Source organism: Camelus ferus, chromosome 35, assembly GCF_009834535.1.
Source record: "Camelus ferus isolate YT-003-E chromosome 35, BCGSAC_Cfer_1.0, whole genome shotgun sequence".
Lineage (NCBI taxonomy): Eukaryota > Metazoa > Chordata > Mammalia > Artiodactyla > Camelidae > Camelus > Camelus ferus.
This window is the reverse complement of record NC_045730.1, coordinates 13,104,135-13,127,892: the sequence shown is the minus strand read 5'-3', so window position 1 is coordinate 13,127,892 and position 23,758 is coordinate 13,104,135. Positions and strand designations below refer to the sequence as shown.

At 40.0% G+C, this 23,758-nt stretch overlaps 1 protein-coding gene and 1 non-coding gene across 6 annotated transcripts in view; both read left to right on the top strand.

Moving 5' to 3' along the window:
* Positions 1-165: 165 nt before the first annotated feature.
* The window catches only part of NSUN6 (NOP2/Sun RNA methyltransferase 6), a 39,111-nt gene continuing 15,518 nt past the window's right edge, over positions 166-23,758 (top strand). The window contains exons 1-6 of one of the 5 annotated variants that reach the window (XM_032473650.1): positions 166-663; positions 2,780-2,935; positions 13,801-13,877; positions 18,698-18,807; positions 19,541-19,694; positions 23,406-23,487. In XM_032473650.1, coding sequence (XP_032329541.1) covers positions 589-663; positions 2,780-2,935; positions 13,801-13,877; positions 18,698-18,807; positions 19,541-19,694; positions 23,406-23,487 — 654 coding nt within the window. In that variant the 5' untranslated portion in view covers positions 166-588. Of the gene's footprint in view, positions 664-1,164; positions 1,500-2,779; positions 2,936-13,797; positions 13,878-18,697; positions 18,808-19,540; positions 19,695-23,405; positions 23,488-23,758 lie in introns of all 5 variants that reach the window. The other 4 variants (XM_032473649.1, XM_032473653.1, XM_032473652.1 and 1 more) reach the window with 4 other exon arrangements.
* TRNAD-AUC lies at positions 2,230-2,301 on the top strand. The gene has a single exon. It is a non-coding gene; the product is annotated as a tRNA-Asp (tRNA).

Here is a 23,758-nt window from a genome sequence, read left to right as displayed (position 1 = left end):
GCTACCCCTCCCTCCCTAAGAGCACCCCGCCGGCCTCGCCTCCCGGGCAGCTGCCAGTGGAGGCGCTAGGGGCGGAGCTCAGAAACCCCGAGGACGTGACGGAGAGGCAGTTCACGGTTGCAGATTGGTGGGCGGGGAGGGAGGGGTGGGACCCGTCGCCGGAAATGGCGTGATCCGGAAGCGTCTTTCAGCTGAGAAACGGGGCTGAGGGTTTGGAAACGCAGACTTAAGGTTGAGTGTGACTGAGTTGATTCCAGTCTGGTTTCCAGTTCGCAACGGTTTCACTCCTCACGGGTTTTTTTTTTTTCTTTTTTCTTTCTCTGCGACGTGAGTGGCATTGTCTCGCGGTGGTTTCCGTGAGCGTCGCTAAGGAAGGACCTAGGACAGGGGTGGTGGAGGCGGGGAAGCCGCTCTCAACCGGCTGAGTGCAAGTTCCTCGCTCGGCGTGAGCGGCGCGTGTTTCCTGGGCGTCGGGTGGTCCCGGCACGTTGTGGGTGGTTATTCCTTGTCCAGACGCTCACTTTAATTCGGAAAGAAAAACCTCCGTTTTCCAGCACTTCTGAAGGAGGAGAAATAAGCAACAGGAAGATGTCTGTTTTCCCTAAAATATCTTTGAGGCTTGAGGTTGAAAACTATCTCAAAGCGGGCTTCATGAATAAGGAGGTAGGTCAGATATACACGTTATATGAGATTAGCAAAAATTCTAATATTTATACAATCTAGAGAAATAGAAAAAGTCTAAAAGGAAGTCTAATGTTTGCAATCTTTGTTTCTTACTTTCCGAATGTAAAATGAATAGTAATGTCTTTCTGCCGGTATTTAATTAATGCCTTCCGAGGTAAGAGGTGAATGAGGTATCTGCTGTAACACTTAGGAATGGGAAAGAAGGGAGGGGGAAAAGCAGTTGTGTGCCTGGCAGTAGGCATGGCCCTGAAGAGGTTACAAGGATGCACAAGAAAAGATCCCTGTCTTTGAGAATTTAAGCCCTGGAGAGAACAAACACTTGTAGTCTTAGAGCACTTCACCTGACACTAAGGTGAAAGAGATGATAGACTTTATCGAGTGCTGCGTAAATGCTACCAGTTGTGCTAGGTGATGTGCAGACCTTTATTTTCTAATCTTAAAAGTCATTTTCTCGTGGGGATTTCCTCCCCCTTTTTGCAGGTGAGAGGACTGAGGTCTAAAGAGCCATGTCACTGACTGCAATTGACACCCCTATCATGAGACAGTATTGATCTGAAGGTGAAGAGCTCAGGGTCAATGAGAAAAGAAACACATTTGGAATCCCAAGCCCCTGGTTTGCAGTCCAGTCCTTTGAGTCAATTACTTCACATCCCTTAACCTTGATTTCCTTTTCTGTGAAATTGGAGGACTGTTAGCTATATTTAACTTACAAGGTTGTTTTAAGGTATTGTAAGTGCGAGCACCTGGCATCGTTTTGGCTCATGATAAACCCTCAACAAATACTCATCCTGTGTGCTGCGGGCAGTGCCTAGCACGTAAGTCTTCGGTGAATGTTGATTGTCTTTGATTGCCAAGCCTGTGCTCTTTCCACTTTACTGTCCTGCCTGCGAGCAACTCTGTATTTTCCAAATCTTTTGTCTTCTGTTCAAAGTAAAGCCCCTTAAACGTTAGCTAATTTTTAAAGATGTTGGTGAAGTCATGACTTAGATTCGATTTCTACATTTTATTTCCAAAGATTATGTTAAGGGACGAGAGAGTATGGAAAGAGAAACTATCTTCCTAATTTCAAAGAACTTACTATGTAAGGAGTGTATTAAGAGAAAAAGGCATTTGGCAGTTTTTCTCCCAGCGATTTTTAAAATGGTTAACATTGTTTTATAAAAGAAGATTCAAATGTCTTTCTTTGACATCACCTCTGCCTCAAACCCACTAACTATATGATTTTACAAAAAGAAAAAACATCCCTTTGTAAAAAGTATCAAAGGTAACAGAATATTTAGTTTAAACTTTGAGAAAATACTAATATTTTAGGCTAGTAGATTATTAGGCTGGCAAGTGGTTTATGAAGCTTATGTGAGGCAGGGTATAGTCAAAGATGACAAAAGATGGTGGGAAATGTATCTTGAAAAGTTTCAGTTAATGACAGGGAAACTTGGTCATTTTGAGTCTTTCTCACTTCATTTCTGACAGATACCTTGCTACCTGCTTTTTTAGACAGTATCTGTTACATTTAATAATACCATATTAAAAAGCTGATTTCAGGGGGAGGGTATAGCTCAGTGGTAGAGTGCATGCCCATCATGCACGAGGTCCTGGGTTCAATTCCCAGTACCTCCATTAAAAAAAAAAGATGATGATGTCATGAGGAATCTTTGGATGATGTTATCAATGTTACTTATTCTTCAAATATTGGTGTTTTAAAAGGTTACTAACCAATTTGCTCTAGGATCTGAGATTAGAAAGCAACTAGTTCTACAGAAATAATGTAACAGTTACTTTCTTAATAAGTAGAATGAAATCCTGAATTTGAGTAAACATAGCAGATAATGTTAACAATGTTAATAGTGCTTTGAAGTTGAAGCAGTGTTTTTCTAAGCCCTTCATGTCAGGCATTTTATTAGGTGTTTATTAGCATAATCCTGTGAAGTATTATCATTCCCTTAGTGTTATTAACACATAAACAATACAGAAAAATGAAATGGAAATGAACTATTGCTGAGTGATGTTTCAGTACTTAAATGTATATGTGTATATTCTGCTTAATATCTTTAATTTGTATAATGAAATTGAAACATTAACTTGTTCTACTTTTCAGGTTGTGTCTGCTTTAGGTAAACAAGAAGCAGAAAGGAAGTTTGAAGCTCTGTTACGTCGCTTGTCACACCCTCCATCGTTCACAACTGTCAGAGTAAATACCCATCTAGCCTCAGTGCAGCATGTGAAAAATCTGTTGTTTGATGAGCTTCAAAAGGTTCATGCAAATTTTTTGTCATTATGTACATTATCAACATTTCTATAGCCTGTGTCATCTTGCTTCTCCCTAAAATCATGTGAACCATAATCTATTACAATTTTACAAATAAGGAAATTGAGGATCATGAGTGTTAAGTTGTTCAAGGTTACAGAGTGGGTGCTAATGCTAGAACTTGAATTTAGTACTTGTGACTCTGAATTTATTTAGTGACTGAGTAGGTTGCTTAATCCCTCTGGGCCTCAGTTGCTTCATCATTAAAATACATGTTAAGAGGTCCGTTCTAACTCTAAAACTCTGTGATCTTGTGCTAAGCAGCAGATAATGATCAGGAGGGCAGATTGTATAGCTGAGGTGAGCCCAGAGGTAGGGAAGTACCTACTGATTACCTGCAGGATTATATTTTTAATTAATTTAATTTGAATATGATGATTTAATTAAATATAGTTTTAATAAAAGGAAATTAAACAGTGTAAAAAATATATATTTTTAACATTTTTTATTGATTTATAATCATTTTACAATGTTGTGTCAAATTCCAGTGTTCAGCACAATTTTTCAGTTATTCATGGACAAATACACACTCATTGTCACATTTTTTCTCTGTGAGTTATCATAACATTTTGTGTATATTTCCCTGTGCTATACAGTGTAGTCTATTCTACAATTTTGAAATCCCAGTCTATCCCTTCCCACCCTCCACCCCCCTGGTAACCACAAGTCTGTATTCTCTGTCTGTGAGTCTATTTCTGTCCTTTATTTATGCTTTGTTTTTGTTTGTTTGTTTGTTTGTTTTTGTTTTTTAGATTCCACATATGAGCGATCTCATATGGTATTTTTCTTTCTCTTTCTGGCTTACTTCACTTAGAATGACATTCTCCAGGAGCATCCATGTTGCTGCAAATGGCATTATGTTGTCGGTTTTTATGGCTGAGTAGTATTCCATTGTATAAATATACCACCTCTTCTTTATCCAGTCACCTGTTGATGGACATTTAGGCTGTTTCCATGTTTTGGCTATTGTAAATAGTGCTGCTATGAACATTGGGGTGCAGGTGTCATCCTGAAGTAGATTTCCTTCTGGATACAAGCCCAGGAGTGGGATTCCTGGGTCATATGTTAAATCTATTCCTAGTCTTTTGAGGAATCTCCACACTGTTTTCCATAGTGGCTGCACCAAACTGCATTCCCACCAGCAGTGTAGGAGGGTTCCCCTTTCTCCACAGCCTCTCCAGCATTTGTCATTTGTGGATTTTTGAATGACGGCCATTCTGACTGGTGTGAGGTGATACCTCATTGTAGTTTTGATTTGCATTTCTCTGATAATTAGTGATATGGAGCATTTTTTCATGTGCTTTTTGATCATTTGTATGTCTTCCTTGGAGAATTGCTTGTTTAGGTCTTCTGCCCATTTTTGGATTGGGTTGTTTATTTTTTTCTTCTTGAGTCGTATGAGCTGCTTATATATTCTGGAGATCAAGCCTTTGTCGGTTTCACTTGCAAAAATTTTCTCCCATTCCGTAGGTTTTCTTCTTGTTTTACTTCTGGTTTCCTTTGCTGTGCAGAAGCTTGTAAGTTTCATTAGGTCCCATTTGTTTATTCTTGCTTTTATTTCTTCTAGGAGAAAATTTTTGAGTTGTATGTCAGATAATGTTTTGCCTATATTTTCCTCTAGGAGGTTTATTGTATCTTGTCTTACGTTTAAGTCTTTAATCCATTTTGAGTTGATTTTTGTATATGGTGTAAGGGAGTGTTCTAGCTTCATTGTTTTACATGCTGCTGTCCAGTTTTCCCAACACCATTTGCTGAAGAGACTGTCTTTATTCCAATGTATATTCTTGCCTCCTTTGTCAAAGATGAGTTGACCAAAAGTTTGTGGGTTCATTTCTGGGCTCTCTATTCTGTTCCATTGGTCTATATGTCTGTTTTGGTACCAATACCATGCTGTCTTGATGACTGTAGCTCTATAGTATTGTCTGAAGTCTGCGAGAGTTATTCCTCCAGCCTCTTTCTTCTCTTCAGTAATGCTTTGGCAATTCTAGGTCTTTGATGGTTCCATATGAATTTTATTATGATTTTTTCTAGTTCTGTGAAATATGTCCTGGGTAATTGGATAGGGATTGCATTAAATCTGTAGATTGCCTTGGGCAGTGTGACCATTTTAACAATATTGATTCTTCCAATCCAAGAGCATGGAATATCTTTCCATTTTTTAAAGTCTTCTTTAATTTCCTTCATCAATGGTTTATAGTTTTCTGTGTATAATTCTTTCACCTCCTTGGTTAGATTTATTCCCAGATATTTTATTACTTTGGGTGCTATTTTAAAGGGGATTGTTTCTTTACTTTCTTTTTCTGTTGATTCATCGTTAGTGTAAAGAAATGCAACTGATTTTTGAACGTTAATTTTATAACCTGCTACCTTGCTGAATTCTTCAATCAGCTCTAGTAGCTTTTGTGTGGACCTTTTAGGGTTTTCTATATATAGTAACATGTCATCAGCGTATAATGACACTTTTACCTCTTCTTTTCCAATTTGGATCCCTTTTATTTCTTTCTCTTGCCTGACTGCTGTGGCTAGGACTGCCAGGACTATGTTGAATAGGAGTGGTGATAGTGGGCATCCTTGTCTTGTCCCAGATTTTAGTGGGAAGCTTTTGAGTTTTTCACCGTTGAGTACTGTGCTGGCTGTAGGTTTGTCATATATAGCTTTTATTATGTTGAGATATGTTCCCTCTATACCCACTTTGGCGAGAGTTTTTATCATAACTGGGTGTTGAATTTTATCAAATGCTTTTTCTGCATCGATTGAGGTGATCATGTGGTTTTTGTCCTTTCTCTTGTTGATGTGATGTATTACACTGATTGATTTGCGTATGTTGAACCAGCCTTGTGTCCCTGGGATGAACCCCACTTGGTCATGATGTATAATCTTTTTTATGTGTTGTTGGATTCTATTTGCTAAAATTTTGGTGAGGATTTTGGCGTCTATGTTCATCAGTGATACTGGCCTATAATTCTCTTTTTTGGTAGTGTCTTTGCCTGGTTTTGGTATCAGGGTGATGGTGGCTTCATAGAATGAGTTTGGGAGTAATCCCTCCTTTTCAATCATCTGGAAGAGTTTGAGAAGGACTGGTATGAGTTCTTCTTTGTATGTTTGGTCGAATTCCCCGGTGAAGCCGTCCGGTCCTGTACTTTTATTTGTAGGGAGGTTTTTAATTGCTATTTCTATTTCCTTTCTAGTGATCGGATTGTTCAAGTGTTCAGCTTCTTCTTGATTCAGTTTTGGTGGACAGTATGTTTCCAGAAACTTGTCCATCTCCTCTAGGTTATTCAGTTTTTCATAATATTCTCGTATGATATTCTGTATTTCTATTTTGTTTGTTGTAATTTCTCCATTTTCCTTTCTTATTTTGCTAATTTGTACTCTCTCTTTTTTCTTCTTTGTGAGTTTGGCCAGAGGTTTGTCGATTTTATTTACTTTTTCAAAAAACCAGCTTTTGGTTTGGTTGATTTTTTCTATTGTCTTGTTAATCTCTATTGTATTTAATTCCTCTCTGATCTTTATTATTTCCTTCCTTCTGCTGCTTTTTGGGGCTTTTTGTTCTTCTTTTTCTAATTCATTCAGGTGGTGGGTTAAATTGTTTATTTGAGATTGTTCTTCTTTTTTGAGGAAGGCCTGTATCGCTATAAACTTCCCTCTTAGCACTGCCTTTGCTGTGTCCCATAGGTTTTGAGTGGTTGTGCTTTCATTATCACTTGTCTCAAGGTATTTTTTAATTTCAGCTTTGATTTCCTCATTGATCCATTGTTTTTTCAATAACATATTGTTTAATCTCTATGCTTTCCTTTTTTTCTCCTTTGTTTCTCTGTTGTTGATTTCCAGTTTCATGGCATTGTGGTCAGTAAAGATGCTTGAGATAATTTCTATCTTCTTAAAATTGTTGAGGTTTCTTTTGTGCCCAAGTACATGATCGATCCTGGAAAATGTTCCATGTGCACTTGAAAAGAATGTATATCCTATTTTTGGGGGGTGTAATGCTCTGAAAATATCCACCAAATCTAGTTTTTCTATTGTAGTATTTAATTTCTCTGTTGCCTTGTTTATTTTCTGTCTGGAAGATCTGTCTAGTGATGTCAGTGCAGTGTTAAAATCTCCAACTATGATTGTATTCCCATCAATATCCCCCTTTATCTCTGTTAGTAATTCTTGTATGTACTTAGGTGCTCCTATATTGGGTGCATATATATTAACGAGTGTAATATCCTCATCATGTATCACTCCTTTAATCATTATAAAATGTCCTTCTTTATCTTTCTTTATGGCCTTTGTTTTAAAGTCTACTTTGTCTGAAATCAGTACTGCAATACCTGCTTTTTTGGCTTTTCCATTTGCATGGAATATCCTTTTCCATCCTTTCACTCTCAATCTATATGTGTCCTTCTCCCTAAAGTGGGTCTCTTGTATGCAGCATATTGAAGGTTCTTGCTTTATTATCCAGTCTGCCACTCTGTGTCTTTTGACTGGAGCATTTAGTCCATTAACATTTACAGTAATTAATGATAGATGTGTGTTTATTGCCATTTTGAACTTATCTTTGCAGTTGAATTGGTATATCCTCTTTGTTCCTTTCTTCTTCCTTTTGTGGTTTGATAATTTTCCTTTGTATTATCATGGATTTTATTTAATTTTTGTGACTCCTTTGTAAATTTTTGGCTTGTGGTTACCCTTTTTTGTAAATCTATCAACCCATTACTATAACTGTTTTTATTAAACTGATAGTAACATGATCTCAAACCCATCCTACTGTTAAAAAAATTTTAAAAAGAAAGAAAAAAATATTCTATATTTCCCTGCCTCCCTCTCCCACTCTCAGTGATTTGTATGTCTTATTTTATAATTTCATGTTTACTTTATTTGTAATTCATGAGTTATCACCTTTCCAGTTGTGTGTTTCTCATTTCTGTAGCATCCTGCTGCTTTTCTATTTAGAATAGCCCTTTCAATATTTCTTTTAGCATGGGTTTAGTGTTGCTAAACTCCTGCAGCTTTTTTTTTGTCTGTGAAACTCTTTATTTCTCCTTCTATCCTCAAGGATAGCCTTGCTGGATAAAGGATCCTAGGCTGCATCTTTTTTTCATTCAGGGCTTTGAATATATCTTGCCACTCCCTTCTGGCCTGTAGTGTTTGTGTAGAGAAATCAGCTGAGAGCCTTATGGGGGTTCCCTTGTAACTTGCTCTTTGCTTTTCTCTTGCTGCCTTTAGAATCATTTCTTTATCCTTGACTCTGGCCATCTTGATTATGATATGTCTTGGTGTGGGTCTATTTGGGTTCTTCCTGTTTGGGACCCTCTGAGCTTCCTGTACTTGGATATCTGATTCCTTCTTTAAGTTTGGGAAGTTTTCAGTCATGATTTCTTCAAAAACCTTTTCAATCCCCTTTGATCTTTCTTCTCCTTCTGGGACCCCTATTAGGCGAAGATTGGGACGCTTTATATTATCCCATAGGTCCCTTATGCTATTTTCATTATTTTTTATTTGCTTCTCTTGTAGTTCTTCTGAATGGGTGCTTTCTATTGCCCTGTCTTCTAGATCACTAATTCGTTCCTCTGCATTATCTAGTCGGCTTTGCACAGCTATTAGATCATTCCTCATCTCTGTCAATGAGTTTACCCATTCTACTTGGCTCTTCTTTATAGCTTCAATTTCATTTTTGACATATTTTATATCTCTAAACACTATCTCTTTTAATTCCTTCAGCAATTCGATCACTCCTTTTTTGAAATCTTGATCTGGTAGGCTATCGATGTCTGTTTTATTGATCTTTCTTTCAGGGGATTTCTCTTGTCCTTTTAATTGGGAAAGCTTTTTCTGCTTCTTCATCTTGCTCATACCTCTTTGGCACTGTGGTTTATGGAGTATCAGTTGTTTATTTTGGTCCTTAAGGATTTTATCTATCTGATGCCTATTTAGGAGTAGAACTTTGGAAAAAAAGAAAAAAAAATAAGAGAGAGAAAGAATTTTAAAAGAAGGGAGAAGGAGGGTTTGAAAACAGTGTATAATGAATAATAGAAGAGTGAGTTGAAGCAGAGTATTAATTGGGCTGAGACGTCCTTTTAAAACCTTTACAAAAAAAGTGGGGGGATGAATAGATGTACTTGAAACCTGTGTCTAATCAATAGCAGGACATCAAAACCCAAGAGAAATAGAAATGAATTAAGAAGTAAAGATTAAGAGAGTAATAGAAAATAGAACAGGTAAAAACAGATTTAAAAAAAAAAAGGGGGGGGTTGTCGGTGTTCTCCTGGAGTTTGTGTGCTTTTAATGTGAAGTCTTTCTGTCTTCGTCCTGTTTTGGAAGCTCAGCTTGCTGTTTTCAGAGGCCCTCCGTTGGCGCCCTCTTCTGTGCCGCTCCCAGCACCTGTCGGCAAGCCGATCGCGCCTCCTCCTAACACTGGGTCAGGTGCAGCTCTCTGCTGTGGGCGGGCGCGTCGCTGCCTCTCCGGATGCCGCAGTCAGATGTTGCAGACTGGCCGGGTAGGAGGGCGGGTCGTACCCCCTCCCAGCACCTCGGTCAGGGGCTGTGTTCCTGCCCGAAAGGCCGGGGGGGGGGCGGTTGCGGGGGGGGGGGGGCCGCTCTCCCTCCACCTGCACCGCCGGTAGTTCCGCTCTCTGTGAGGCTGCGCGCTCCGCCCTGGTCGGCGCTCCGCGGGTGGGCTCCAGGAAGACCGAGGGACAGCCCTGTCCCTGCTCTGAGCCAAAACCCAGCTCCTTGTTTGTCTTTGTGGAGCAAGTTCTCTGAGGGACCAGGATGGAAGGATCCTATCTGCCCCGGGCTGCAGGCCAGTCTCAGTCTGGCCTTTGAGGCTGCTAAGCCCTTTGGTGCGGATGCAGGTTTCGCCCCCGCCGCCGCCCGAGTGCTCAGCGCGGAGGATATGGCGGCTGTGCCTGAGCCCCGCCTCTCTTCCCCCAAAAACTTTCCGCGGGTTTTCAGAGATGGGGGTGTGCACCCTTCCCCCTAGAGCACATCAACCTTGCTGTTTTATGGAGGGCCCAGGTTGTTCTGCCCTGTGCACCCACAGCCACGGCGCGCAGCCCCTTGCGTTCCCCCGGGGCTGCCTCCGTGCAGCTGCTTCCGTCCTCCGCCCGGCTTGTGCAGCCTGGCCCTGCCCGCCGCTGCCGGCCCGCGTCTCAGGCTGGGTGTCGGGGGGGGACGCTCTGTGCCCGTTTAACTTAGTTCTGTCAGTCAAGGGCTGCTCTGTACAGATCCGAGCCTCGGAGGCTCCCCCTCCGTCCCGCTGGCCTCTCAGTTGGAGAGGGGAGACCCAGCGAGCGAGCGCCAGTCCTCCTTTGCCGCTCCCTCCCCGTTGGACCTGTCCCGCGCTGCTTTGCCTTTTGTTCTTTCTTTTTTCCTTTTCTCCTACCAGGTTTTTGGTCTTTATCTTTTGAAGAGGGCGATGTTCTTTCGGAATTCCACAGGTGCTCTGGTTCGCTGAGTGGGTCTGTAGATGTGGGTCTTGGTGTATTTGTGGGAGAGGGTGACCTGCGAGTGTCCTTCTACTCCGCCATCTTCTCCGTCTCCGTAAAAAATGTATTTTAAATAAATCAGCACAAGTTTTTTGTTGTTGTTGTTCAACCAATAAGATAGATTTGGCATGATAATCATTTCTGTGAACACAGTATTATAAAATGGCACTTTTTACATTCCAAGCAGAAAAAATTTGAATTTTCTTGTTTATATTATCTTCATTCTTTGCTTTCAAAAGCTGTGCATTTTGTGTTTCATACACTGGGCACTGAAATTTGCCCCCAAAGAAATGTAAGATGGAGGAAAACAGATTCCTACAGAGATTATTTCACACCTCATTTTGTAGTTATTAAATCTCTTATAACAAGTAACCATGGGTAGCTGTCTGCAGACTTATTTCTACCTAATTGCCACCTAAGTGAAAAGCAAGAGGTAAGCATGATTTAAAGAGTACCCTTTGTACCTCACAGGCAGTGTTATCAGTTTACATATAACTTTGAGAATTTTTCAGAAAATTATTACTGATACTGATTCATTTATTTTATCTTTAATCTCAGTCCATTTATGGAATGTTTATCATACTCTCTTTAGGGACAGTTCTATAACTTCAAGTAGTGAGTAGATGACCGTGTTATAAGAAGAACCAGCAGTGGTTTCTGGCTGCATCAGACCAGAACTTAGTGTAAATAAGACTCAGAGAAAGGTTAATCTGATTTTTAATAAGGGTGATCATTTTATTGAGAGTAATGGCATTAGGCATAAAATTAGGCAGTTCCTCTAAGCAACTAAGATGATGACTTTTATATAGCCATGCGTGTAAGTTTTCAGCGAGCTGAAAGAAACCTGTTCTGAGGCCCATCAGAGGTGTCCCTAACTCAGGCAGATCCAGATTGTTTTCTAGCAAGTTATTCCTAGAGTTTAGATAATCTAGTACCCCAGTGTGATGGGAATATAAGATCTCATGGGCTAGTATTTAAGATGAGGCAGACAGACTCCCTCTGGGCTTTGAGTCCCTTTCCTTAAAGGTTAAGATGAGACAGAGAAGGTTAGGTCGTCAGCTCTAGATAAGAAACCGGTGGTAGAGTGGTGCCTATTTCTAGCAGGAAAGGGGAATTGGAGGAGGTTTTAGATGATAAATTTTCCTTCTTTTTCTACGTTCCAAAGGTCACATGTGTCCTAAAGGCATGTCCTGAATAGTATATGAGTGGGCACTTTGTCTCCAAATTTCTCTGGGTCAAATACTGAAATTTAATAATTAAAAATTCCATTTGGCTGGTGAGGATGTGGAGAAACTGGAACTTTATGCATTGCAGATGGGAATGTCAAATTGTTTGGTCTCTTTGGAAAACAGTCGCTTAAAAAGTTAAACTTCCTGTACAACCTAGCAGTTCTACTCCCTAGATATCCACCCAAGAGAAATGAAAACATATTTCTATGCAAATGCTTGAACGTGAACATTAATAGCAGCATTGTTTATAATAACCAAAAGCGAGAAGCTACCCAAATGTCCATCAGTGGACAACTCTTCACACAGAGGAACACGACCCAGCAGTAAAGTGATGAGCTGACACATGTTACACCGTGGATGAACCTCAAAAACATTGTTACACTAAGTGAAAGAAGCCAGACACGAGACATGGTGTATTATGTGATTCTGTTTATATGAAGTGTCTAGAAAAGGCATATTTAGAGATAGAGAAAGTAAGTTAGTGGTTGCCTGGGGTTGGAGCTAGGAATAGAGATTGACTGCACTTGGGGATGGGGAGACTTTGCAGTGATGGAAGTGATCTAAAACTGGCTTGTAGTGATGGTTGCACAATTCTGTAAATTTACAAAAAATTGAGTTGTGCCTTTAAAATGGGTACATTTTCTGGTATGTAACTTAAATGTCATTAAGGCTGTTTTTAAAAGGTCACAGGGCAGAAACAGAAAAGGAGGCAGGTGATATGCTTGGTTTAAAAAAGAAAGTTTATTTGTGATGTTTTATGAAAGTTAAGCATGTGTGGTTTTATGAAAGTTATTTCTCTATCGTTTTAATATTTGATAGAAAAAGAGAGAAAGAAAACCTTGGCCTGAGAAGGATTGATCTCTTTGTAAAATATTTCTATTGTCTAAAGAAAAAGTGCTTTTAAAACAAAAGAAAAACAAATAACAAAATTGATTACCTTCTCCTTGGAAGGATCACTTTACCATAGCCTGGATACTATAAGGCTTCCAGTGATGAGAGTGCGTGAGGGAGAGAGGGGAAGAGAAAGGGAGAGTGGTCTGATTGAATGCGGACTTTACCCTCCAGATTTCTTACTAGCTGTCTCTTGGATATGGTTAGTCTGAAAGATCCTTGGCCTGGAAGAAGCAGAAGTCAGGAGAGCTGTTGACTTGGTAGAAATGTAGTTAGGTTTCTAAAATAATAAGGTTTTTTTCCTCTTTCCTTATCAACTTGGCAATAAGTTGATTTTGGAAGTCTTCTCTAGCAGCACATGGATACTTCAAGCCAGTGCAGGTACACGTTATCATTACTGCTCTTTTGAGCGGTACGTGAAAATGACTGGGTTGATAATCCCTCGGTTATCCTGGGTGGCGGAGACTTGTTCTCAGATGTTTGCACGTTGCTCTCTGCTAGCGTGTCCAGTCCTTGCTGTCCAGTCCACTCCTCTGCTCTTGATTCTGCTGCATGGGGTGCCCGGTGGTCTTCTGCCTGCAACCGTGGTGTGCTGCTGCATGTTGAGCAACCCACTTTCTGGGTAAAATAACCCTGATTTGTGGTGTTTGTTGATCTTCATGGTGTAAATTCTCCTACTGTGACCAGTTTGAAGCTACCAGTGTAGCTGTGGAGTCAGTTGGCTCTCATTGGCCCCAGCACCTGTCCCCAGTCTGCAGGCCAAGTGTGGTCAAGGCTCCTGAAACTCCTAAACCTTTGCCAAAAAGAACCTCACCAAAACTGACAGGGCATCCAGTGTGGTTAGTATGTAATAAATAGTATTTAATAATCTCAGTCTTTAATGTCTTATTCAGAAGCTTTTCTTAAAAGAGTGTACTACATGCAATTTTATATTGCATATGTTTTCAAAGCAAGTCACTTATGGTAAACAGGGTTTCTATTTACAAAGTCAAACTGAGCAAAATTGAGCCTTACAAAGAAGTTACTTCAGAATTATATTATAGAGAAAACACTTGTTTTGAAGTCTTTGATGCTTATAATATCACATGGAATAAAGTGAAAATATTCTAAACCAAGCTTTATGCTCTGCTAGGTAACGAGATTGAGAAGCTCCATAATTTGAAATTTAGCAAATACGCTGATCCCTTTGTAATCCTGTGTGTTTGTTTTTTAACAGCAGTTTAATGGATTAAGTTTTCCTGTTCTTCAGCATCCAGAGCTGCAGGATGTCTTACTTATTCCTGTCATTGGACCTAGGTTTGTAACAACTGTTTTGTGTGCAAATTGTATTCTTTGAAATAAAAATTTGTCACAGGTTCTTTTTTTTTTTTTTTTACTGTTTGGTGACAGTGCTAAGTGTGTCCATTAATAGCAACTTTGTTTAGATAGGCATTCACAGATTTCATAAATGCTGACTTTATACTGTGTCATGAAAATATTACAAAAGAAGACTAGAAATGAGCTCAGATACCTTGAGAGTAATTTTAGTTTAATTTAATACAGTTACTGATTTTTTTCTACTTTCTAAGAAACTTTTACTTTTTTTACTTGTATATTTTTTAGCTACAACAAAAATACAAAGCAACATATTTCCTACTTTTAAAGCAGATATATTTGTAAAATTTTGTTAATTCACGATTATGTTAAATTATGGTGCGTGTTCTCTGAGTAGAACGGGAACTGTCCTACTCAGATGCTGTATTTGGAAGGCATATGTTTTAAAATTGGAAAAAAACAAAAGACTTTCATATTATGATGAGAGTTCTGTTCCCAAAGAGCATTTTAAAGTCCCTAATTATGATGTAATTTTTTAATACCCCAAGAGTCGTAATAAATATAAAAATGCTCATTTTGCTAAAGCTTTAAAATAGTTTAGTGGTCAGCAGTCGAGCAGTGGTTCAGTACTTTTTCAGAGTGGCGAGCTACCTTCATCAGTTAATAGTGGCACTGCTCCTGGTTCCGAGTTCCCGAACACCAGCCGAGGACCGGCCTTGTAGCCAGGCCTTCCAAAGAAAGGACAGCAGTTCCAGCCCACTGTGTTCATCTCTTCTCCGTAGTCTTCCATTCTCTCCTTCCCATGAAATGGTTATTCTCACAAAAACTCTCTTGATTAGCACTATAAAGTTCCCTTTCACAAAATGTTTTTTGAATTGGTGCTATGTGTGAGACCCAAAGATGTTACAAAGATGGATGAAATATAGTTGTCTAGTCCAAAAGCAGGGAATGTGGGTACAAGTCTGATGCAGTAAATGCCTCAGCAGAGGTGTGAGTGAAGGACCATCAGAGCAGAGCAGAGGACTGAGTGCAAAGAGATGGGTAAAGATTTCCTCCAAATAGACGTTACTTCACTTGAGCCTTGAAGAAGAGTAAGCATTAGGTGCATGCGGAGATGAAGTAGGCACGAGGAAGCTGGGCGGAGAGGAAGCACATGCAGAGACACAGAGACACACGTGGTGGTTCTTGACGGAAGTGATCAGGTTTGGCTGCTCCATTTGTTTTCAGAGAGATTGAAGAAAGGAGACTTTGAAGAAGTTAGGAGAGACAGGCTGTGAACTGTATAGAGATTTTTGTTTTTTAAACTAAGGACTGTTTTGTTTTTTGTATAGATTATAGGAGACAAATAGTTCTTCTTAGAGTCATGACTTTAGAAATACACTATTGGTAGTAGCATAAAGCTGTGTTTTCCAGACTGTGTGCAGATCATGACCCATGAGTAGGTAGTAAAATCAATTTAATTGTTTATTTTTAATAGGCATTATTTTAAAAGAAAAGAGGTATTTTATAATACATTGGATTGTACACAGGTATTTCATGAAATGTTTGCTGTAAATGTAAGTGTGTGTATATATACACACACGGGTCCTGGGATGTGATTTAAGCACATTTCCTACATTGCGTTACAGTCAAAAAAGTTTGACTGTGGTGAACTAGACAATGTGGGGATGTCTCTGTACATATGCCTAGGAATACAGAATAAAATACAGGTCATAAAATGCACACTGAGTGATAAAGAACCTAAGTGACATATTCAGGGGTTAGAGTGTACAGTAACTGAAAATAGCAATAAGCTTGTGAAGTAAGATTTGAGAGTTGGGGCATTTGGAATAGGAGGTGGTTGGTCCCCTAAACTTAGGGGCTTTGGTTTTTGTTTTTGTTTTAAACATTTTTTTATTGAGTTATAGTCATTTTACAATAGGGGCTTTGGTTTTAACAACAGGATATTAACACTAGGAGGTGAGAAATGCCCAGCAGTCAGTGCAAGGCAGTAATTAGGAACTGGATCTCTCTTGCCTTAGAGTCTGGATTGGAGGAAAAAAAATCTCTGAGAACTACAGTTCTATACCTGTAAGGGTTTGGAATTCAGATTCATACTAGCCAAGTGGTCTTGAAAGCTGCAGTTTGGGAAATTAACATAAAAACTGGATCCCAAGCCAGTTCCTTAGGTGCTTGGCTAAATGACTCAGAAGTGGCACCTGTCAGTCCAGGCCATGCACCCTTCTCAGTAGTTAAACCCTGCACTAGGAATCAAACCACCATGAATGAGAACCAGCATGTACGACAAACCAAGGGATCAGAGTCCCCGCCAGAACTGCAGCAAATAGAGCTAACTGGTATTGACTGTAAGATCAGTTTCTTTGAAATGATTAAAAACAAGGGTGAGAATCTAAAATATAAAAAGACCCCAAGAAGAAAATAAAAACTGAAAGAGTTTCTAGAAATTAAAATATTAAAATTTAAAACGCACTTAATGAGTTAAACTGTAGATTAGACCCAGCAGATGAGAGAATTAATGAAGTAGGAGATGACTCAGGAATTACCCAGAATGCGGTAGAGACAGGTAAAGCCATTCAAAGTATGAAACCATATCATCGAAAAAGAATGAAAAGGTACTACATGTTTCTGATGAGTCTCAGATGGAGAGATTAGAAAGAATGGGTGAGAGACAACATTAAAAAATATAATGACTAGTAATTTTCCAGGATTGGTGAAAGTTTTAAGAAGTACAGTAAGCCTGAGGCCAAAAGTAAAAATAAATTCACGTCTGGATACTTAAAAATGAAACTGAAGCACACCAAAGGCATCAGGAGGCTCTGAAAGCGATTGGAGGTGAAAGGCAGGAAGGGATTTCAGTTGTCAGGTTGAGAGGTGATTCATGTCTGGTGTGAGGGGACGGGCCCAGCAGATCTGTCAGGATTAGAGCTGGCATGACTGGTAACTCAGTGAGTGTTAAGTTAGGAGTTTCAGGAAGAAGAGATTTAAGATGATGCCAAACTCTCCAGTTTGGTTATTCAGGTAGATAATGACACTTTGTAGTTTGTCAAGACTGGAAACACAAGAGGACGAAGAGCTCTGGGGTGTTAACCAAGGATTTAAGGAGTGGGTCAGAGAAAAATGACATTATTTAGGACTTGTTGAGTTTGAAATAACTGTGAGACATCTATATACAGCTACCTGCAGGTAATCAGAGTCTAGAAAGGCTAATTGTTAGAAAATGTGGATTGTTTTTGTAACTGATTATTGAAATTGTGAGATTGCCAAGGTTTAGGATACAGAGTGAGAAGAGATGGTTGGCATGGTTTTGAACTTGGTTGGGGGTGGGGGGAAGTGAACGTCTTTAAGAAATAGCCAGAGAATGAGCAGTGAGAATGTGTGGGACCAGGAAGGAGTGGTGTAAAACTGAGAAGTTTAGTGAGATGTGATCGTTTGGAGATCATGGAGAGAAAGGACACTTAATTCTCCCAGCAAGGAGCTGTGACAGCACGTATGAAGTGTTCTCAAGATCTGTATTTGGGGTTGATCACACGGGCACCCCCTGTCCATTGAAAATGTCTGTCCTGAGTGTTAGAAGTGATGCGTGGGTTTTGGTGATCTAAGGAGTGGAGGGGAGGGGAGAAGCTGGAGAACACTGAAAAATGTTAGACCGAAAAAAAAAAAAAAGGCGGGGAGGGTATAGCCCAGCGGTAGAGTGTGTGCTTAGCATGCGCAGGGTCCTGGGTTCAATCCCCAGTACTTCCACTAAAAAATAAAATAAAATAAATAATTAATTAAAAATGCTTAAAGAAACCTAACTATCTAACCCCATCCTGAAAAAACAAAAATGTTGGACAGCAAAGGAAGAAAACAAGACTTATCTTTGTCCCTGTCTAGTTTAAAATATTAATAACTTCCCATGCAACAACCTGCCACTTTAGAAACGTTTGTGAGTTCCCTGTGTGCTGTGTGTTTTAGTGTGTGAAGACAGGGACTTCATTTCTCTTCTCTCCCAATGCCGTTAGGAAGCACAGTGCTTGTTAAATGATGAAGCAGCGGTTTTTTGGCTGGGGCAGGGGTGGGTTGTGACTTCAGCCCGCATAAAGCTTCATTGGGTGATTGGAGTAGAAACACCTGATTGTGTCCTTTCTGACACAAAAGGCGTCGGAGCTGATGACAGCAGACAGGCTGGGCCCCACAGGGCACCTTCAGCCACCTGTTCTGCCCTGTGTGTCATTTCCTGTCATCTCCATCCTGCCTCTTTTTTTTTTTTTTATTGCAGTATAATTGCTACCACCATGTTATATAAGTTACAGGTGTACAATATAGTGATTCACAGTTTTAAAGGTTATTCTCCATTTATAGTTACTATAAAACACTGGCCCCGTTCCCTGTGTTGTGCAGCGTATCCTTGTGGCTTACTGTATACATAACAGTTTGTACCGCCTGACTCCCCTCCCCCTCCCCTCTCCCCACTGGTAACCGCCAGTTTGTCCTGTGTATCTGAGAGTCGCTGCTGCCTTGTTATATTCACTAGTTTGTTGTATTTGATGAAGCAGTTTCTGGTGCCACATACCACCTTGCACCAGCGTCCTCTTGCTATTGTTTCTTCCTCAAATGCCCATCATCTTCATCATCTTCTCATTTTTTTGAAAAGTATTTCCTCTATGTTTATCTTCCTTTTTTCAGCTTTGTCTCCTTTATGGATAAGTGGCAGTCAGAACTAGAGAGGTTATTTATGTAGGCTTCAGACTGAAACACTGCACAGGCTGGTGGGCACTGGACGTGTATCACTGTGGTCAATTTCTCTCGTCTTGTGTCCCCAGGAAGAACATAAAACAGCAACACTGCGAGGTTGTCGTCGGAGCCCAGTGTGGCAGCGCAGTGTTACGAGGAGCCCACGTCTATGTTCCAGGAATCGTGTCCGCCTCCAAATGTGAGCACAGTCTTTAGACTTCTCTGTAAAACATTCGCTAAAGTGTGTATGTATCTTCAAATGAGAAATGTATTAAATTATCACTCAGATACTTTTCAAATTTGCTTTAATAAAGTTATATTCCAAGCTTTGCATTTTAGTATAGCCAGTTAAAGGATGTGTCTGGTATGGACTGACACATTAGGCATCCGTGTGAGGTTTTCTGCCAGTTTTTCCATTCTAGATAAGGACGTGTGTAATGATGTTTGTTTAAAGGATCATGACTGCTTAATAGGGTGTAAGATGTCAGGGAAATTTTGTTTTGTATTCTTTCCTCTGGTGCTCTAAAACCCCAGGCTGCTACCCTATCATTTGTGAGGGGAACATTCAGCACCTGGAATCTTAATTTTGTGGTGAAACTCAATATTCTTAACTTACTCTTTTAGGGAGTGTTAGGTTTGGGGAAAATAAATAGAAGATATTCTTCCTCTTTGCTCAGCTTAAGACTTCCAATCGAGGTAGGATGTTTTGAAGACTATTCTATATCTTTGTTTTCTTAGGAAAAAAAATCTTCAATTAGATTTGTTGTTAGGGAACATTTAAAAGTAAAGAGCTACATTCTCTCTTAGGGGTTATATTGAGACAATGAGCCTGTTCAGACTGCTTTACGCCTCTAGACGTCCCTGGTCTTAAAACTTAAAGAATTTTCACTGTATAGATAGATCAGCATGATTTGATTTTCTTCTTCCTCTAGTTATGAAAGCTGGAGATGTTGTTTCCATATACTCTGATATTAAAGGCAAATGTAAGAAAGGAGCCAAAGAATTTGATGGAACAAAAATATTTCTTGGAAATGGGATTTCTGAACTAAGCCGCAGAGAAATCTTCAGTGGGCTACCTGAACTGAAGTATGTCATCAAATGTTGTTTGGGGCAAATAAGCATCCTTTTTGTGGGTCAAAGAACATTAAAAACAATGTAAAAAATACATGTTTGCATTATATGAATTTTTTTTTTGGTGTAGATTCAACTGAAAAATAATTGTTTAACCTATCTGGCCATTTTTTTTTTTTGGAAAGAAATGCTTTTGGGTATAAGTAAATGCTCAGATTAAAGAGCCTAAGTAAGAAACTAGGTGCACTGTAATTGTCAAATAATTTTACTTCTCCATTTGCAGTTAACTTTGGAAACATTACTTCTCTTGATAAAGGATGAATTAGATGACCTTTCAAGATCTTTTTTTAACAGTCTGTGTAACAGGGAAAGCTTATGATTTTAATTTAAGAACTTAAAAAAAAATTTAACTAAAAATTTTACCAGAAAGCCTGCACTCACATGAATCCTTGTGGTCAAAAATTAACATTTGGATTTACTCAAACCAAATTAAGATACAAGTCAGTTTAAAACCATCTCTGGTTGCTACGGGCTCTGAATAAATTAAACCTGTGGGCAGTCCCGTTTCTTATTTTGCTTAGTCTTTTCTGCCTGTTTCAGGAATTCTGTGGACAGTTCCATTATTCCAAAGTTGACAGCTGACGGAGACGTGCTGAAAGCTGTGAATTGATGCAGCTAGGACTGGCCACTTCCCCGAGTCCTGGGACAGTATTTCGTATTTCAGCACTTTGGATGTATGGTTGAAATGAATTCTTCTGGAGAAACAGGCTTTTGCCTACCTCTAGAGATCACAGACTTTCCAAGTGTCCAGGAACAAAAATCCTCTCCTTAGAAGGCTTTGTGAAATTGAAGATGGTGCATACATCTGCTGTGTCGATCTCTGGGTCTGTAGTGGGGGGCTGACGTTCTGACTGCTTCCTCTGGTTGGTGTTAGTGGTACACGCTTCATCCTCCCATTTGATGTAGTTCCGGTAGCTGTGTCGGCCGACTTCTGAGTAATGTTTCCTCTGTTGGTGGGAGTAGGAGGTAGCCTTTCAAGAAACTGCTGATTTTTAAACTCAGCATTGAGTTAGGCTGTTACGGTTTCTTTCTCTGCCTCTCTGAGAAATAGCTTGCTTCCACAATAAATAATGCTACATGTATGCACTGTTTCTTAATTATGTTCTTTTAAAATTTTAGGACCAACTCTACTAAAAGTACATTTGTGCCCTTTGGTTTCTTGGATTCTAGACAGTTGAATCATTCGTAGACTCAGATAGATGAATTTACTAAGATTGAGGTCTTGTATTTTGCATTATTATATGGAGATGCATGCTATACAGAAATAATCTTAAAAGAAAATAACTGGCTTAAATTATTCTTTGTCTGTATAGATGGACACTCTTGTGCTGGTAGGGGTGATCAGAAGGAGAGGGTCAAAGGGGCACCAGAACTTGAAGCGCTGTGTGGGAAGCAGGTGAGGAAGGCAGGTGCATGAATGTGAGTTTCAGTATTTCTCAGAGGACTGGGTCCTGTAAGTCAGAAGGTCATTTAAATTACCAGGGAGTGATCGGGTCATGGAATTCAAGGCACTTAGTAATGGGTCTAGACTCTGGGTGCGGGGGCAAGGTGTTGATCAAGGTCAGTGCCCCAGGTGTCTCAACAAAGTACTGACTTTTGAATGTGAGGCAGTGACATTTCAGAAGCTTCTTTTGTGTATTTTCTGCTCAGAGGCAGGAGCTATTAAATTGGTTTGATTTAATCCTGATTGAAGCAAGGACAAGAGTCTTAACTGATTAAAAGTGCAGATTTGGAAATACCAAGTGATAAATGAATGAGTGAGGATGAAAGGGACGGGAAGAAGAAGAAAAGGAGTTAGCACATACAGTCAGACTCCCTCAGAGACAGCCCACAAAGGCTACAGAAATTATTTCACTTTTAAGGGCAGCATAAATTTATTGTGGCATAATAAGAACTACATAAGTGATATGATCTTTGTCCTGGATTTCTGGCACACAACCCCTAAAACTCTTAGAATCTTAGGAGCAATAAGAGTGCTTTTATATCCCCCAGATTGCTTCAGGATGGGGGCTGTTTGCTAGAGCAACCAACCATGTGATGAGAAGGTTGGAACTTTCAGCCCCACCCCCCAGCCCTCTGGGGAAGAGGGAGGCTGGAGATTGAGCCAATCACTACTCGCTGATGATTTAATCATCCACTAAGTCATGAAACCTCTTTAAAAAAAACACTAAACTTCAGGGCTTGGAGAGCTTGCAGGTTGGTGAGTACATCTGGGAGCTGGGAGAGTGGTGGTGCCTCAGGATGGGACACAGAAGCTCCATGCCCCTCCCCTGCCTCGCCCTGTACATCTCTTCTGTTTGGCTGTCCCCCAGTTGAACTGTTTTCATATAAACTGGTAACCATAAGTAAAGTGTGTTCCTGAGTTCTGTGACTCATTCTAGTGAGTTATCAAATCTGAGGAAGGAGTTGTGGGAACCTCCAGGTTTATAGCCAGTCACTCCAAGGACAGGTGGCGACCTGGGATGTGCAGCTGGTGTCTGGGATGGGGCCGGTCTTACTGGGCTGCATCTTTGCTGTCTGACAGTGACCCCGGGCCATTCATGTCAGAATTGAATTGAATTGAATTGTAGGACACCCAGTTGGTGTCCAGAGGGTTGGAGAATTGGTTGGTATGAGAGAGAGCCCCACACGTTTGGTATCAGAAGTGTGAGTAAAAATTCGCCCAGCTGCCTACATCAAGTAGGGTACAGACCCCCCGTGTAGGGGCTTCTCTGCCGAGATCTGTTCGTCAGCCGTGACCTTGCCTACCATGCTGTGTCTGTGGACTCTGTTCTTGCTCTCCCTACTTGGGCTCTCTTCTTTGCTTGTACTCCTGTAGCTCATTTAAATCCTGATTATGTATCCTCATCTTTATGATCAGACTGCGCATTTTTCTGTGCCTCTCGACTTCCCAGAACCCCACGTTAATTTTTCTTTGTTTTTGCTGCCTCTGTGTGGCCTTGTGCACCTGGCTACCGTGGCTTTCTCTAACAGTACACCTGTGTACTCTCTCTCTCCCTGGGGAGAGCCTCTGACAGCCTCTCCAGATTGCAGTGTTTGTCCTAGTGGATCATTGTCTGCCAGGCTGTTCTGGGTCCTGGCCTTTCCTGCTCTGATCAGTTTCACTGCCACTCAATAAATGGGACAGAGGTGGCAGACATCATCTCAAGGACTGTGTCAGCACTGAGCAGTTACTGTCTAGAGAGATGAGAGGAAAGCAGTGTTTGTCATGGCCTGATATTGGCATGATTATTACAGATATTTTAATTTTTCATACAAATACCTAGCCTAGTGCCTTACAAACTGAAGCCTTCACAAAATGTTAACTGAATTGAAAGGCTAATGACAATGATCATAAATCTATTACCAGAAAGATTAGAATGCATCTATAAATAAAGACTCAGATGTCCTTTGCTTTTTAGTCTGTTCAAATCTCTAAAGAAATGCAGAGGTGCCTAAGTGAAAAATTTATGTAACTTAATCCTAGTGTTCTCAGTGGCCTACTTTACCGTGGGTAAAAATTCAGAAAGAGTTCACAGGAATACTCTATTTTGGTGTTGAGTTAAAAAGGTTTTTAAAAGGTGGAACACCTTATATTTGACAAACTGCTTGAGTGTGTTCCTAGAAATGGAGTTTGTACAGACTGTGTAACTGACATGGAGTAACGTTAGATTTCCTGTTTTTCAGGGGGATAGGCGTGAGAATGACGGAACCAGTGTATCTCAGCCCTTCATTCGACAATGTACTGCCCAGCTACTTATTTTTACAGGTAAGTATTTGTCAAAGTGAAATATTTAGTGACACCGAAACATACTTGTGTGAACTATTTGAAATCTAAGGGTTGGTTTTTTCCATTTCTATTAACATAGTTTTCTCTCATGTATTATATATTTTCTGAGCTATGCTTGCTTAAATAGTAACAAAAAGCTTAGTAATCACTCTCTTTCTTTTTCTCAAACGATTTTTAACTACCTTTTCTCCCTTCCTTTGCCCAGCGGTGCTTTAATCACTTATTATAATTACTGCTTTTTCCACCTCAG